The sequence below is a fragment of the Aplysia californica genome, unplaced genomic scaffold, assembly GCF_000002075.1.
Source record: "Aplysia californica isolate F4 #8 unplaced genomic scaffold, AplCal3.0 scaffold00134, whole genome shotgun sequence".
NCBI lineage: Eukaryota > Metazoa > Mollusca > Gastropoda > Aplysiida > Aplysiidae > Aplysia > Aplysia californica.
Genome location: NW_004797404.1, coordinates 267,392 through 285,296, shown reverse-complemented (window position 1 = coordinate 285,296; position 17,905 = coordinate 267,392). Strand labels below are relative to the sequence as shown.

The following is a 17,905-nucleotide window of genomic DNA, read 5'->3' as shown; positions in this document are numbered from 1 at the left end:
ATTCATGTTTTTGTTTTTTTAAAGTGTACCTTTAACATATTTTTTTATTGTGCGTCCTACTAAAAATGTTTTCAAGTCAAACTGTGTGTTGCTTGTGTGTTTGCTCTGCAAGTACAGTTTGCAGTACTTTTCACGGGCACTGGAATATGGATGTGAGAAATGTGTTTTAATCTGAGGAATAGGGTCCCAGTGATCACTTTTTTCTGCTTAGTCTCTTATTCCTGTCAATATTGTCCATTTTCCTGCGACCATGTATGATCATCTTTTGATGTTTTTGCCTTCACTTCAAGCTTCTTTGTTTCTATTTCAGACCTCAAAAATGCATTTGAAATCCATCCCAGAGAGCATACACACGTTGTCCATGTCTTACAAGCAAAGACAGCAGATGAAAAGACAAACTGGATGGCTGCTTTAGTGTCACTGCAGACAAGGAGGTAATAGTTATGCTTTAAAATATCCTGTCTCTTTGTGATCATGTTGTCAGTGCTTTTTAGACTTTATTATAGTTGTTTCCTTTTCTACTGCCGGACCTGCCTGGTCTTTAATAGACCTGCATGTTTGCCGACAATCGTCTGAAATCCGACAAATCCGACCCGACCCGCGAGCCGGCCGATGCTATCACTAGGCCCACCTGTATTAGTCAATTTGCGTAGTGCGAGGCCTGGCCGACTGCCAGGGCCCCTTTTTTCTCCCGTCGGCATTGTCGGCACTTTCGTTTTCGTGCAGTCTGCCGACGTCGACGTTTCCGACATAATTGTCGGAACCTGAGTAGAAATGCGAATACGAAAAAGGACGACGACCTAAATTATCTACTTTCAGTTTCGTGCTCGAGCGGCCACTGTGAATTTCGTTTGTTGACTAATTCAATTGTTCAGATCGTGTGGATTCATTCAAGTCCGACTCACTTTTAGTAAAATCTAGGTCTAGATGTAGATTTATATATATCTTTATAGACCTCAATGGAGGATTCATATTCCAATTCTATTGTGTCAAACCCTATCATAGGTTGTGATGTAATATTAATGTTGGTAAAAAGCATTTCATCAGGTGCGTGAATTATTTATTTATTTAGAATCTAGACTAGATCTAGATCTAGATTCTAATCTAGATCTAGATCTAGACTAGACTCAGCTTAGTCCCTCTGTTCGGAGTCAGATGCAGATTTCTAGTTCAAGGCCTATTCCTATTCACTTTTTCTACAAGATCTAGATTCTAGATCTAGATTTATTTAGATTACTAAATCTAGACTCTATGTTATGGAGGATTCATATTCCAATTATTTTGTGTTATTGTATCAAACCCTATTATAGCAATGTAGATGTAGGCCTTATTATGCTCCTTGTTTGTTTTGAAATGTGGTTGTTTAAATTTTTTCATTTTTTCATTTTGGACTTGTGCTGGCCTTTTTACATGAGGCCCGTTGCAGGTTCTTTTTTGGGGTAGGCCTAGGGGTAGGGTTAGGGTTAGGTCTCTTCTTCATTGTGTTTGTTGGGGTGGTCGCTCGTTACTCGGAAGTCCTGCCTTATGACACCCACAATTTAAAAGCTCTTATGGGGGGGTTTGAGCAAAATTTTCAGACAATCTGGTTGAGGCTTACATGCAGGTCTACTTTAAGGATGGACTCTTTATTCATTCTACTGTGTTTTTCTTTTGATGTATATCCATTATTTTATTTTTTTTGTTTGGTTGATTTTTGTTGTTTTTCTTCTCTCAAGTGGTTGATTCACCGTACAGTTCTTCTGTCTTGCTTTTTTTATAATCCTTTTCTCCTCCTCCTTGTGTTAAATAAATATACCTCAGAAACAGACTCCATCTCACCGTCATTAGCCCCTGCTCTGGGAAGGAGAGTAGAGCAACTTCTGTATTCATTTGCATCAGCTGTCTGTTTTTGTCAAGACAAACTTGTAAATGTCGGTCTTTTCATAGGTATTTCTACAGCATGGGTATGACACCAGTTTTGTAATACAGTCAAATCTGCTCTAACGGCTACGTGTGCAAGGAACTCACCAGTAGAAAGGATCACTTCCCACTCCCCCATCGTGATTTTTCTTTGTTATAAGTGCACTGTCCAAATCGTCCACCTGTCTAAGACAACCACTTTTCTTGTTGACGATAAGTTGCTTCCATGAACAATTTGGACTGTACCTCAGTTTGTGTGCTCTTGATGAGATGACCATTCTGCCATAAAGTTATTTGTATTGTTGAAATTCCAATGTGAATTCTTCTATTTTCAGCATGTTGGAGCGAACGCTAGATGGAAAGCTTCGGGAAGAAGAGAAGAACCATCCTCTTGTTCCACCCCCAGCTGATCTGTATGAGTTCGCGGAGGAAGACTCGGACAATAATATTATTTTTGAAGAGAGTCAAGAATCATCTTATGAAAGTCCCTTGATCAAGGTATTTCATTTTGAAAAATGGAATATCTGTGAATACTGTTACATTTGAATATTATGGTTCCTATCATTGATCCAACTTTTAAGATACAATGTCTGCTAAATATTGTAATGTACATGATTGTAAGTTTAACAGTTTATAGTGTTTCGGACCTGGTACTTTGCAGAGTCAAAAAGTCTGAAAATTCTTTTGAGTATATTATTGATCTACCCATATGTGACTTGTGGAGGGAAGACCTTCTGAAGATTTTGCTGTAGGATTTTTTCTGTTTAGTGATAATTCAAATTTAAGTGTGTTGTGCCAGTTGGGCTCTTTATTAGAAAGGGAAAGATTTGTTAGGGTCAATCTGTCTCCTCCTTCAATTTTAGTGGATGATTAGTAATTACACTGGTGTGGCCTGCTCTTTCAACTTCTTTCTAGTGTTTCAGTTGGTCTAGTTTGTTCTTGGCAAAATGTGGCCATTATCATAGTGACTCACTATGGACTTCATATAACTCTAGTAATGAAAGTGATTTAAGGTGTTCTGATTGTGGCTCTGTGATGTGATAGTAACGCTATCAATAAATCAAGTGATCGGTCATTTTGTTTCTGTTTGTTCTCAGGGTGGAAAGCTGTTCAAGCTTGTGGAGAGGCTCACCTACCACATGTACGCTGACCCTCGCTTTCTGCGTACATTTCTGCTCACTTACCGGTCATTTTGCAGTCCTCAGGAGCTCATAGACCTTTTGATCAAACGGTATCCTTGCTTTGAGAAAAATGGAGTTAACTGTCGGCTCTATCTTTGTAGCATTTGTATTCTAGAATATTAAACATTGATGTCTGTTGAGTTTTCTCACAAGCAAATCTGCTCTCAGGTGCCAATTTTCAGATAATGTAGTTTTGAAGCTGTTGTAAAGCTCAAGTTTAGAGTGAGTCACCCCAACGGCAGCAATATTTTGAGGATAATATGTCAGAAATGTTTTCTGGATGAGGAACAGGCTTTATTCCTCTTTTGTGAAGTCTTATATTTACATCAAGTTGTGGTTTTTTGTCGTGAGAGTGTCCAAATAGACCCATTTTCCCTTAACTGTCACAAGCTTTGACATCCCAGAGCCTAAACTGGTTATGCCAGCAGCTGATGATGATAACGCTGCACTGAAGTATCGAGAGGATCTTAAAAGGTTCCGGAATGAGTATGTGAAACCAGTCCAGTTCAGGTGAGGATGACTGCCTTGTATCCATTCATAACTTTATACAGGATAGTAACAAGTCCAAGTATGTATTTATTACAGTGAGAGTTTTTTGATTGTGTTGAAATGGTAGAGCTTGTTGGTTTCAATACTTTTTTCTCAAATAGAACTCAATTTGTTTCAGAAATTTTGTTATACTCAATTTAGAAAATTTGAGGCTTTGTTATTGATTCTGCTGCTTATGACCTTCCCATTTACCGAAGGCTGCTTTTTTACTCAAGCTCCAAACGGCAATGTGTCTGATTTATAAAAAGAATTGAGTGATAGTTAAATAAATTGTTTTTGTTGATTGTTTTACCTTTTATTATTTCAGCTTCATTTTTATCAATGTGTGTGCACTTTTAATAGAAATATCTCAAGAGATTACAATACACTTGTTAAATTGCTGAACTGTCTTAGCCGTAATGGTATGCTTTGGATTAAACTCTAACAATATTCTTCATTGCTCCTAGGGTGGTCAACGTGTTTCGGCACTGGGTGGACAACCACTTTTATGACTTTGAGAGAGACCCAGAGCTCTTGGAAAAACTGAATGAGTTCTTGAGGTCCATCAAGGGCAAAGCCATGAGGAAAATGGCCGACTTCATTTCCAAGAGTATACAGAGGAGGGTACGTTTTGACATCAGAACTAAGAATAATAATTATTGTAATATAGCATTAATTGTAACTGCTGGAACTGGCTATGAATGCTTGCTACTTTTTTTTTTTTTTTTTTGGTTGTCAATAGCAGTTTAGGTTTTCTCATATATCTTTTCATTTTGTCATTTGCCGATAGACAAATCTACAGTTTCGTATAACGAAAGCTGTGGGACAGCCGCACTTTTTTGTTGTTTATAAAGATTGTTTAAATAGTAATTTTAAAAAAATTAGGGAATTCAAATTTTTAAAATTATTTTTTTGTTTACTACTGTTTCATTAACTGTGATCTGTTTACTCTGACCCCATAGATGAGAAGCAGCAGTAGCAGTCCTGAGAAAACACGACTTTGTTCTCCCCCCCTTACAAGTTATGATTTATATGAGAATTAAACTGTTTTTAGACTTATGCAAGATTTATGATTTTTCTTTCTGAACAGATGGAAAGTTGTAACACTGAACGAGAGTTTACATATCAAGAAACACCTCCAAAGATTGAGTGGCACCTTACTCGAAAGCCAGAAGAGTTTGACTTGATGATGGTAAGTCAAGAATTATATGCCCTTTTAAAATTCCAAGGAAAGGCTTTTTGTTATGTTGTAATCTTCGAATCTTGTATTATTTGTTAACTCATTGACGACGCAAGTTTTTCACCAAATATTTCCCTGAAAACCTATTTCTTACCTATTTTTAAAAAATCAGTGTGATAAACCTATCAACTGTACAGGTATAAAAGTTGACACAAAGTAAGATCGTCATGTATACTTACATAAAATGTATTTATTTTTACAAAAACTGTGAAAAAAATTATGTTTTAGGTGAAAAAAAAAGTATATGTAAACAGAGAAAAAAACTTTTTTATGAGCTAAGCTCATGGATCTCAGAATTGATTGTAGTCAATTAAAATGGTTTCAAACAAGTAATACTTAGTGATATTATCTATAAGAATAGTGACATTGCCAGGAGCATTGTAGTTTCCTGAATCAATAATCCCTTTCGCTTTGTTGGTAGTGAAAGGAGCTTCCAGCAGCTCTCTGTTTCTTGTTTGCGTAAAAAGTAGGTCAGGTCAGCGTGTTTCGGCAGATTGCTTATAGCAAACAATTCGGATGACCAATGGCCAAAGGGATACAACCACAATTAAGTCCGGGACCCGGCGCGTCTTCAGAGTTTGTTGACCTCGCCGGGTCTCGGACCCGGCGCGTCGTCAATGAGTTAATTAAACGTTACGGTACCTAGCACTGTTTGATCTGCTTCGAATATGTAGCGGGAAAAGATAAGGATGGAACTGAAATTTGTCTATATATCGGTTGTATTTATTTTTCTAACAAATTTCATTTTGTTCATATTGTAAACATTTTTTAGAACTTGTAAGATATGGGGGACAGAGTTTATTAGAATAACAATCTCAAAATTTTAAAGGTTTTAGCATTCATTTGGTAGCATTTTAATTATTTCTCTGTTTCTCATTTTATTCCATCTTTGTTAATTTTGTTTGATATTGCTCGGGTTATGAACTTGTCTGTATTCAGACATGATGTGTTGGCTTCATATTTAGTGGTTGTTTATTTGTGTATTTTTTGCTTTGCTTCAATGTTTACTGTTTTGTTCAAGCTCCTTCTAACGTATAACTTTTGCTCTTGATCTACAGCTTCACCCCATTGAAATTGCCCGTCAAGTGACCCTGATAGAGTTTGACTTGTATCGGTCAGTCAAGTTGTCTGAGCTAGTGGGAATGCCATGGACGAAAAAAGACAAACACAAGACTGCACCAAATTTGCTCAAACTGATCCACTTCTCAACTAAAGTATGTTTATCATTCTGTCTGTACTTTTAAAAAAAAGATTTTTTGCTAGTTGTGTGGTAATTTAAAAATAAAAAATTTTGTTGGCACGTTCTAAGTGGAGAGAGTTCATGTTCCGAAGGTCAGTGACATTGTTTTTGGTGTGTGGTTACCAAGAGACATGATAACCCTCACTGCAAAAAAACGTATTTGCCCGGTTAAGAACAGCAATGGCATGTTTGTCAAAATGTCCATGTTGGTGTTATGTTTATGATTTCTATGAAAAAGATATACTTCTATATTATTAAATTTGTGCGTATCGTACATATAATTGTGTAATCCCAATTTCCATATGAGAATAATTGACAGTGGGTTTGTTTTTGCTATGCTTTTAACACTTTTCAGTAACGTCTTAAAGTATGAACTCGGTAGTACATCAGCTTGTCACATGGTCAAGAAATGTGACAACTTGCCCTTCCATTGCCCACAGTTGTTTTTTCTGAAGTGTCGTAAGAGGTCAAAGTGGTAAATTGAATATGGGCATCTCGAGAATATGGTCTACATTTTTTAACGAAACTTAATTCATTCACTTTTTTTTCTAGTTTTGGAATAATACGGTGTTGATTGAATTTATAACCACTTTCAAATTGCTTTGTTTATGTTTATTTTCATCCACAAAAATTAAATTTTCTCAGCTATTAACCCAAGCGGAGTAAATTAAAGACAATGGCATAATGTTGTAATTTTGTTATGTCCTTTCAGTTTACCTATTGGCTGGAGTTGTACATTGTTGAGACTCAGAACCTGGAGGAGCGTGTAGCAGTGATGTCCCGGATCATCGAGATAATGCAGGTGTTCTATGAGCTCAATAACTTCAACGGTGTGCTGGAAATCATTGGGGCTTTGAACTCAGCCTCAGTTTTCCGGCTGGAGCATACCAAGAAGGTATGCGTCAAGTTTCTTTGATTGGAAAAGATGAACCCATTTTTAAAAATCAGTGGTGATTGAGCATTTCTTCTGAAGGGATTTGTTTTGTTTTGGTTGGTTGAAAGCAATGTAAGACATTTAGAGTTACAACTGGAAAAAGCATTTATGATTTTCATAAATGTTATTAAACCAAAACAAGAAACTTTCGTAGTGTACAAAAAAATATTGAAGCTTGCATGAAGCAGAAATGAAAGCAAACTAGTTTTAACATTCGTATGTTGAGTGGTGTATTAAAAATTGATCCTTTTTATGAAACAGAAATTTTGCTTCAAATTGTTGAATGATATCATATTTGAACAAGACAAGTTGTTGCGTAAATGTGAAACATCTCGATGTGGAAAGGGGAGGGGGAATCTTAGTGTGGGTAGTGTTAGTTAATTACACTGTAATCAAAACAGCGTAAAGTTAAGTTGGGTACCCTGAGCTCCTGTGTGGGAATGTAGAAGAAGAAATTGACTTTCTTATTTCTATTTTGACAAATGAGAAATTATTCATTGAAAAATAAAACGGGTCTCTTTACAGTAAGAATTAAACATTTTTTATATTGTTTTGCCTTCTATGTTTTATGGTGTCCTTGCACACCCCTTTTGCCCTCTCTCCCTCTCTCTCTCTCTCTCTCTCTCTCTCTCTCTCTCTCTCTCTCTCTCTCTCTTTCTCTCTCTCTCTCTCTCTCTCTCTCCCTCTCCCTCTCCCTCTCCCTCTCCCTCTCTCTCCTTCTCCCTCTCTCTCCTTCTCCCTCTCTCTCCTTCTCCCTCTCTCTCCTTCTCCCCCCTCTCTCTCTAGACTTGAAAGTGTGGGTAGTGAAGATGAAGTCATGTTAAATTGTCTCATGCTGCCTCCTTTTTTTCACAGGATCTTCCCAGCAAGTGCCAAAAATATTTAGAGGAGGCCTCGGAGCTGAACAATGACCATTCAAAGAAATACATTGAGAAGCTCCGCTCCATCAATCCACCCTGTGTTCCATTCCTAGGTATGGAAATTTCATTGTTTCTTCTCTCAACGCCATGTTCAGAAAAGAGAACGCTTTTGAAGGATACCTTTAAAAAAGAAAGGGCTGTAATATTTTAAGCACCAATGTGAATTTGATGCCCCATGAGATATGCCACTGTGACTTCTGATCTACCAAAGTGTATATGGTGTCTTTATATTACAGAGGTGCATGTAAATCATGTTGTAAACAGCAGCTCTAAATGAGACTTTAGTACAGGGATTTTCATTTACCACTGGTAATACCTCCATTGGGAAAGGATTTCCTTGTATTTCATCTATTATTTAGAGAAATTCTGAGGACCTCTGTAGAGTAAGTTTGATGATAGAGAATTTAAAATTTGAAGTCATTCCTGTGAATGGACAAAGAAAGGCAATGTTTATGGATACTACCAGGTCATATGTTAACAGCAGCCATTGTAAACATAAATTAAGACAGGTGCAAAAGCAGGACTTCAGCAGTTAAGAAGAAAAAAGCACGCTTAGTATTACTGTGTTCGTTATTACCTTTCAGAATTTATCAATTAAAGTTCCTTTGTACAGAATGTGCCACAAATATTGTAGAAAGCCGGGGTAAGCTTAGCTTAGGAAGTAAATACAAAAGCAGTCAATTGAATCGCCATTCCATCTTTAATTTCAATGTCTGGTATCTATGATTTACTGAAATTTTCAATAATCAGGCAAAATTCCTTATTAAAACAAATATTTACCACCCCTGCAGTGGGACTAGTGTACTTTCCTTGTTGAGCAGGATACTGTTGCATTGTATTTTGAAACATCATTGAATTTTGTGTATTGTGAAATAGTACATTTTTTGTGCTAAGATGGAAAATAGGTAGTGCTCATTGTTTTCTCCTCTTGTTGCCTTAGGCATGTACCTTACAAACATTTTGAAGACTGAAGAGGGTAACCCGGACTTTGTGGCTAATGCGCCTGAGGGTATCATCAACTTCAGCAAGAGGAGGAAAGTGGCTGAGATCACTAGTGAGATCCAACAATATCAAAATCAGCCTTACTGCCTCAAACAAGACATCTCCATACGGGTAAGATAAGACTTATTTTGTTCTTGTTTCTTTGATATTGACAAATATCTGTTCTTTTATGGAGTACTTATACATTAAAGTAATATTTTTTTTCCTTTTCAATTTGTCACTGTAAGTTTTAATTTACAAACACTTTTTGCATTTCTGTTGAACACACATGGTTGTCATAAATACTATTTGATCAGATGTTTTCTTCAAATCAGGCTTTTTCTCTCTCTTGAAACATTACCCTAATTTTTGTGCAGTCCTCACATCCCTGGACATACAGTGCTTGATATTTAACTGGAAAGCAGCTCCATGTTTTATGAATAACTTGCCTCGTGAGGGATGCTCTATTGTCACAGCTATGTTCAGCCTCTGAACTTGTTTTTTTTTCAGGATTATATTTCTGCTTTGGATCCCTTGAAGGAGAGGGATTTGTCTGAGAAGGAATTAGAAGACCATCTGTACAAGACTTCACTTGAGATTGAGCCAAGAGATGGCAAGCTCAACAGATATGTATGTTCATTTTGTACATATTGTACCTTTTCTGACTTAGTGGGGGGAAAAAGCTGTTGAGATTTATCGAACAGAGAACTACTGGCTTGTCTGAAATCTCTACTGGGACTGTCTATTATGCATCAGCACTCCACTTTAACCCACTCAGTACCATAACGGCCGTAGCCGGCCGCTTCCGTTTCATAAACCTAGTACCATTACGGCCGTAGCCGGCCGCGCGTTAGTAGCGTTGTTTCTAGGGAAGTGTACACGCTTGGTAGCCATCGTATTTAACCCGCATTTCGACCAATCAGAAAATAGATAATCATTCTCTCCTTGAGAGCAGCAGGGACATAACTCTGGAAATTTTAGTTGGACTAAATTCAATGTAAACAAACCAGTTCACAGGGGTCGCGCAAGCTAAGATCGAGGGTTTTTCGCAAGCCGCCGGCATCGTGTTCAGACTGATTTAGGCTAAATTTTGGATAATTTTAATGAAAATAACTGTGCTGGGGGAGAAAACCCACAGAATGGTAGCAATTTAAGTGAAAGTGACATTGATGGTGATCTAATTGTGCCTTTGGGGGGTGGTTCGGACAATGAGAATGAGGTCAATGAGGAGCATATGACTAGATCTAGATCTAGATCTACAACTCGGCTGATTTTATCTTCAATTATGAAATACAGTCAACACACACAGTAAACAAGTAATTTATATCTTAAAATTTATTCATTTGTGAAGAACTTGTTTCAAGATTTTTTTTAATCAATGGATTGGTTATTTTATAATGATTTTTAAAAAATACCCACTACATCACAAACACGGATTTATTCCCCTTTGCGTGGTCCTGAGCCATCTTCCCACTGGAAATCCAGTGGTACTGAGTGGGTTAAAGCAGTTTTGGTATTCATATCTGTATTTTGTTTTTGGGAATGACAGAAATGAAACAGGTTTTATTTGGCGTTGGGTTTTTTTCTGGGTAAACTTCCTTTGAAGATCAAAGGGAAGTAGACATGTTTATTCTTCTGAATCTCCTGTTGTTTTGTTTTTGCCTCATATCTTCTATCAAAATTGTTACTGTAGTTGAAGCATTTGTATGCTTGAACTTTTTGATTGTCTTGTGTTCTATTTTTAGTAGTTTTGAAAACAGAAGTTTTAACACTGAGATAAAAGTTCTTAGATATGTTGGGTTTTTTTGTTTTTTGTTTGTTTGGGGTTTTTTTTAGGAAAGGAAGAGACATCTGGGGTTTCAATGGTCAAGTGGTTAGTGAATTTGGCTCATGAACAAAGTCAGTGATTTTTATGTAGGCCTTCACTGAGAGGATTATCCTAGCTCAGAAACTAGGTGATGGGCTGCAGCAATTTGCAGTAGTGTGTTAGTGAAATTGTCTGTAGTCGTATGATATTGTATAGTGGTATGACATTATAACTCATGAAAGGTTTTGTGTATCACAAATGAAAGTGACATTTTCTTTTTTCTTTTAAAATATTACTCTATAGCATGCTTTTGTTGGGTTTTTTTCAACAGCCTAAAAGGTTTGACTACTCATTGAAGTCTCCTGGCATCAAACCAAGTGCAAACCGTCATGGGGGCAGCAACAAAAGCAGCACCATTCCCCCATCCTTGCCAAAAATGTCAGAGGAGGAAGACTCATCGCCGTCTATGTGTCACACACCAACCTCTCCGAACAAGCCACATAGTCCGCTGGCCATGGGAACTGGTCCAAACAACGTGTTTGTCAACTCACCAGGTTATTTCAATCTTTCTTTTTGTATATATTGAATATCATTCTATTGCTGATATTGTTAGGAAGTATATCAGTGGCACATAAGACAAAAAGATTATGTCGAGCAAAACTGGTGGGGTGGAGGCATTGTGTGATATTTTTTAAAATGATGTTTATATTGGAAGGTAATACGGGGTGCCTACTATGGATCAGATGGGCCGATCTCACAACTCGGTTGCCTCAAAAACAAACGTGTTTGTTTTCAGTTTCAGGCGACCATGGATGATCGACCCGGTCCGGCTGTAGACGGCACCCAGTATTAGACTTTGCTAATTGTTTTTACCATATATATACTTCTGTTTCATTTCATGACTTTATGTATTTATATGTGACAATTACTACACAAACGATGAAAGCCGTTTGCATATATAGGCTACTTATAGCTCATATCTCTTTATAATGAAACCCCAAAAATGTGGACTGTCAATTAACTTTTTTCTCTATCTTCAGAGTGCAATTTTCTGTTGCTGACTGTCTGAAGTGCGTGTATGGTTGTGGCTTAATCATTCACATTCGTGTGTGTTAAGATTGCTGTTGTTCTCTCGTCCCCTCAGAGCCCAGCTCTAGCCCCAGCCAGTCCAGTGTCATGCATTTCCCGCCCCTGTCTAGTACTCCGGAGGAGCCGGCAGAGATGGGCCCGCCCCCTCTCCCACCACGGCACAGGGGAAGTTCAAGCGCCATGCCAGAGCCACCGCCAGCCCCACCCCCTAGGCCAGACAGTGACAGACCCCCACCTGTGCCCCCACGGCGAGACTCCATGCCATTTCACAATTCTCTAGCATCACTGGGCGCTACGGCCCTGGCACGCTCCCAGAGCGTGTCTCACCCCCGCAACTCTCCGGCCGTCTCGGGGTTCAACACACTGCCACGCCAAAGCCTAGAGCGCCACAGCTCTGAGCGTAGCTTCCCCCTGGGCTCCATGGACCTATCCGCTGCCACCAGTAACAACTCCAGCGCTAGCAGTTTGAGTGAGGACCCAGGGGAGAGGCCAGAGTTGCCACCTCGCACGTACCTGGCGTACCTACACTTCGCCAATCGGCCACCTCCGCCACGGGACAGCTAACCTCAGGCTTCATTCTCCCCAAAGACTAAGCCATTTACCCAAGGGTCTCTCCCCCCTTCTCCCCTCCCGTTCCCATGCTCCTGGCCCTGTGACTGGGATATCCTGCCTGTGGCTTCTTCCCCTTTAGAAATTCGGAGCTTGGAAAGGATGGCTGCTTCATTTTCCCACTCCCAGTGCTCCTCCTGGCAACAGACGTCCAATGCTTGTGTTGTACCGGCATCTCAAGTTCACTCACATCTGCACAATTAGCTGTTTCTCAACCACCTCATTTCTGTGTTAACGTGGTAACCTGTCATATTAAGCAGACATATGCCATTCACTGTACTTTGTCACTACAGAGCATTGGACCAAAGGTCAGACTCGTGGAGGTAGCGGCTACTGTGGCGCCAGTGCTACTGTGACAACACTGGCGTCAGTGAGTGATTGTCCACTGTTCTGGCAGAAATAATACGTTAACGGTATGTGGCCCCGGTTTGTATTTCATGGATGACTTCACCTATTGGCTGCATATCTGAGCTCATTTGTGCCAGGTGAGACGAGGCAATACTTCATACTTTTGTTCTTTCTGGAAAACACGCCAGGCTGAACACATGTCCTTCAATATGTAAAAAAAAAAAAGTCATGCTACAGTGTGCGGACTGAGCCTTGTTTTTTTTATATTGTTGTCAACAGCCAAAGGCTTGTCATGCAGCTGAGGCTGATATTATTTTGAAGTGCTTAGTGTCTTGATTACATTGCATTGAGCGGGGGCTGCCTGAGGGCTGAGTCACCTGCTTCATCCGTCTTTGCTTATCCGCCAGAGACTAAAGGGTTGCTGCGCTGTGGTGAGAGAAACACGTTGCAGCTCTTTCGTCTGGAGTCAGTCCATCGTTGTTTTTCCCTGTAATTTACATAGTGCTGTTGGTGTCTGCACAGGAGGTGATTTTTTCATGTATTGGATGTGCTTAAATTTGTTATAAATATACACTGAAACTTTTAATGTATGATGGCTTGAACCTCGTCTATGGCCAATATTTACGTAAAAGGCAGGCCTTGTTCAAGAAAGTGAATATGGATGAAAAATTTCCTGTTTTGGAGAGTGAATTCGGTCAAAAGTGTGTGTATGTGTGTAGGGATTCATACTTGAGGTGTGCATGTTTGCATGGATGTGAGCGTTTGTTTTTGAGCTTTACTTTACTTTACTTTACTTTTCCGATCCAGCGGCCATTTGGGTTCTAGCCCTTCGGTCTGTCGATATGGCAAAGAATTGACAGGTTGTTTTTGAGCTAAAAGTGTGGAGTGTAATTGGACTGAAAAGGTACAGAGCAACTGGTACTGAGATACGGCTCCGCGTGTGAACAAGCCTACTTTTGTTTTTGTTTTTCAATCCATTGACCTGTTGTCAATGCTTTATTTTTCTGGGATTTTTTAATTTCCATAAATGACACTTAATTTTTTTTTCCTCTGAAAGAATCTATTGTGTCAATATATTTGATCTGATCATACCTTTTCTTTTTGAAAGTTACAAATAGGAGATTGCAAACACTGCCCTTTCTGTTGTAGTTTCCTTCTCTTAATCCTAATGAATTCATCATTCATATAATATTACATCTCATTTTTTTAAAATGATGAGTAATGTTTTTTTCCCAACTTTCTGTGACATCTTTGAACAGGAGTATTTTTTTTCCTGCAAATAGCTAATATCTTTATGATTTAATTTAGACAATATGTTTATTTTCAAAAGATTGCGCAAAATCTTTGACACTGTTTACTTCTTCAGTATTTCGTGCCGCAAGGTGCAATGCGGTAGGTGGTAGGAATATTCTGGCATCATATAGAATTCAAAATTCATATGTAAGAGAACATCTATAATACTCTTTAGTTTCTCAATATATATTCTTTCTTACAGATGAAAAATTGTGATGGCTAAACATTTCCATTTTTAGAATCGTATCATTTGTTTTAGGTGACTTTGTTTTTAAGGGTTCTGTGAACACCATCTTCCTTTCGCATCTTGAAAATGTGATAAGGAATTTTTTTTAAGTGTTATTAATTACCTTCTGGCAAATCTCTTTCTATCCTTCATCAGACAGCCAGATGTCTAATTGATTAGAAGTTTTAATATTGACTAGGATTGTTTTTCTTCATACTAATCATACCCTTTACTTTTATAATTGTTTTACTCTCAAGTCCTAGTTGTTTTACACTCAGATCTTGACTGCTGGTAAGTAGTGTGTCTTGCATTTAAAAAGGATACCTTTTTCTTTTCCTTATAAATATGGGTGCTTTCACTTGTCTGTCTCGCCTTTACTTCCTGGCCCCTTTCCTACCTCCCCTTCACGCACACACATGTACACCACATGTACACACACATGCACACACATACATACATGCACACATACACACACACACCCCCCCCCCCCTATTCCTTATCCCATCCATCTACTCTTTCCATCTTGATCAGGGCAGAAAAAAAGTCTTTAGTCTTCAGTTGTACCATTTTTTTTTTCTTTTCTTTCTGACCTTTGTTAACTTGTGCAATGTCCAGTGGTTGGCGGTTGTCCCAGTGTACCATACCTGGTCGTGGTTGACCTATTTATGATAACCGTATGGTGGATGGCTGGCTGTGCTCATCTACCCTGTGCACACATCATCATATCAAGGCAGGCCTGCCTCAGCTAGATAGAACCTTGTTGCCCTCTGTCACTGTTTACAATGCGTGTATAATGAATTTTGCCATAAACTTTCAACAAAGATGATTGATCATTCATTGAATTTTGAGGGGAAACTAATAATAATAATTGTCAGTGTCTTCCATGCTTTCATAGACTGCCCAGTCCTGTCTATGTTGCAGTTTTTTTGTTGTGCTGTATAGAGCCTGTGTGATAAAGAAAGTTTGTTAATGCCCAAGGGCTTCAGAGACTGGCAATATGATGATGCTAGCTGAATTCGATAAATTCATGCTTTTTTTCTGTATTTGTTATTAGTGTACATTTTTGTAAAGTGTGTTCATGTATGAAGGTGGTGATGATTTAAGTTGGAACTTTGGGTAATTCAAGCAATGAATCAAAAACGTTTCATGTTTTGAACATGCCCCCCAAAAACCCTCTCACATTAGCTGCAGACTTCATAGTCCTTGGAACTTGAGATTATTAAAAGTTGTTGACATGTTTGTTCATGCATTGTGGCAAGTTAAAAGTACCGGTATAGGCATGTTAACCTAGTCATTAAGTTTCAAAGCAACCGAAAGTTGGGCAGTTAATACTATTATTAGTTGTTTTTTTAGTTGTAAAGAGTCGTGAGGATGGGATGGGTGAAGTGGGGATAAAATGTTGTTGATTACAAAGTTCTTCGGCTATACACTTTTTAAAAGCGTTTTATAGTAATTTTTCAGTGAGTATGAAAAATATACACGTTTTATTCAATTTCAGCCTACCTTTCTTTATCTTCAAGTGTTCCAGCAGGAGAACTTTTTTTTCATGGTTCTGTAAGTTAAGCAGCAATAGATATAATGGAAAAAAAGCTCAGTTACATATTTGTTGATTTTGGGTTGTTGTTTTTTTCTTCTTCTTATCCATTTGTCGATAACTGATAACAACCACTTTCGTTCTTTGGAATGTTTTGCCATGGGAAGCAGTCTGTAGCCAGATTGGCCACTTTAGAACTTGATGTTTTTTTTGTGTTGCTTGATAGTTGCCCATGGTGTGGCCTGATACAGTGCTCATTTCCACGTGCAATACTGAATGATTGCCTCGGCCCTGAGCGCTCACACTGTCAACTCTCCTCAGTACTTAGGATGAACATCGACATCCCTGCACAATCACAGACATACACATATTAATACACAGTGTTTGCATTTCATCTCTGTATTCCTCACAAAGTTTGTTCATGCTATGTTGGACTGCACACATATGGAACTGTCATGGAACCATTCCCATCTGTCTTAATCCATGCATCCCAAGACACCCCCCCTCCCCCTCAGAATTTTCAGCAATGCCAAAAGTATTACACCTAAGTAGTATGGAGAATGCTGCTCCCGTCCCCCCTCCTCCCTGCCAGATTATGCAGTCTTTGCAGTCCCCAGTTCCTTCACCCTCCCACATGAACATTTTTCTCTTGTGTTTTGCTTCAGTTCTCTCAATTGTGTGTTTTCTTACTCACAGCCTCACGCTTTTTATTTCCAAGATCAGAAAGTTGTTTTTATAAGGTTTTATAAAATGAGTTCTGATGCTGCTGGCTCCCACGACTCTGTCTTCAAGAGTATTATTTGTGATAATATTATTCTTTCGGACATGATTTTGGACTTGACAATAAAAGTGAAAGGGGGAACAAATGTGTGTATCCTTTGTTTATTAGGGAATGAAAAATTGAAAGATTTGGAGTCAACCTATTCTTTTGATTTCCAGATCTAAATCATTTTTGGGGACAGAGGGAGGGCTTGGGGTTCCTGTCATCTTTTCATAGTGAGCTACAGATCATAGAACATAAAAATAGTTCTGTCCATTATTAAGACTGTACTGTAAGAAACTTGCAATTGAGATTTGTCGATCTCTGCAGCGAGCAGTGACACTAGATAATAATTGAGCAATCTTAAAGGTGAGTGAAGTCTGGAAAGCTTAGAGCTGCATCATCGTCTTTATGTCAAGTAAAGAGTTACAAAAATTCCAGAATTTTAAGCACCGTTTTCTGCTTTGTGCTAGGTCTGTTTTATGCCGTAATTAAAATAACAAAAGTTATTTTTTCCTTTCGTGGACGGCAATGGATATTGAGCTATGGCAAACTGAAACCAACATTTTTCATAAAATAGACTTGCTTTTTTTGCCTCGCGACCTAAAATATCTAACAATGTGGAGTCTAGTGTACTTTTGTAAGAAACATGCAATTTATTCTCCGCTGAGATTTCTGTAATTTAAAAATAATTTTTTCTAGGGTTCCAGATCGCTTATAATACATTTACTGTGACTTTGGCTTTGTGAGACTTTTGAACATGCAACAGTTGCTAATTTAGATTTCAAAAGGGATTGGGAGGTTGTTGAGAACAAACTTTCTTTAAGCTTTTGCTCTATTTCTGGGCTACAACATCTCGTCTCATATTTTTATAAAGTACTCTTTTCTATCAACTCCTTGGGTCATACCTTTTTAAGCTGATTTTGTTTTATCTGTACTTGTTCCCTGTTGTCAGAGACGAGCAGAGGAATAAATTGAACCAGTCTTCTTTTCAGTAATTTCAGTGGCAGCGACAGATTTCCCCGAAAATTCCTGGCAGAGGTATCGTCAAGACTGATATGAAATACTGTTTATGAATGGGCCTCACATTAATTTCATTGTCCTTTTGAATTGTTTCCTTGGTTCTCATTATATCATGTCATGTCCTCATGATTTTTGTCCTTTGAAGATCATGTATGTGTTAGAACTTGTTTTGTTTTGTTTTATTTTTTTTTAAACATTTCCCCAAATACAGTTAGTGAAGAAATGTTGCAATGTGTGTTTGTTTTGCTTGATTTTTAAAAATCAATGTCTCTTATATTTATGTGATAGCTTCA

At 38.3% G+C, this 17,905-nt stretch overlaps 1 protein-coding gene across 1 annotated transcript in view; it reads left to right on the top strand.

Moving 5' to 3' along the window:
• LOC101860163 (son of sevenless homolog 1) overlaps positions 1–17,843 on the top strand; it is a 38,130-nt gene extending 20,287 nt beyond the window's left edge. The window contains exons 12-24 of the mRNA XM_005096653.3: positions 311–434; positions 2,235–2,397; positions 2,997–3,130; positions 3,471–3,590; positions 4,076–4,232; positions 4,699–4,800; positions 5,907–6,062; positions 6,801–6,983; positions 7,878–7,995; positions 8,883–9,055; positions 9,434–9,553; positions 11,062–11,284; positions 11,875–17,843. Of these exons, the coding sequence (XP_005096710.1) occupies positions 311–434; positions 2,235–2,397; positions 2,997–3,130; positions 3,471–3,590; positions 4,076–4,232; positions 4,699–4,800; positions 5,907–6,062; positions 6,801–6,983; positions 7,878–7,995; positions 8,883–9,055; positions 9,434–9,553; positions 11,062–11,284; positions 11,875–12,383 (2,282 nt within the window). The 3' untranslated portion in view covers positions 12,384–17,843. The remainder of the gene's footprint in view (positions 1–310; positions 435–2,234; positions 2,398–2,996; positions 3,131–3,470; positions 3,591–4,075; positions 4,233–4,698; positions 4,801–5,906; positions 6,063–6,800; positions 6,984–7,877; positions 7,996–8,882; positions 9,056–9,433; positions 9,554–11,061; positions 11,285–11,874) is intronic.
• The last annotated feature ends 62 nt before the right edge of the window (positions 17,844–17,905 follow it).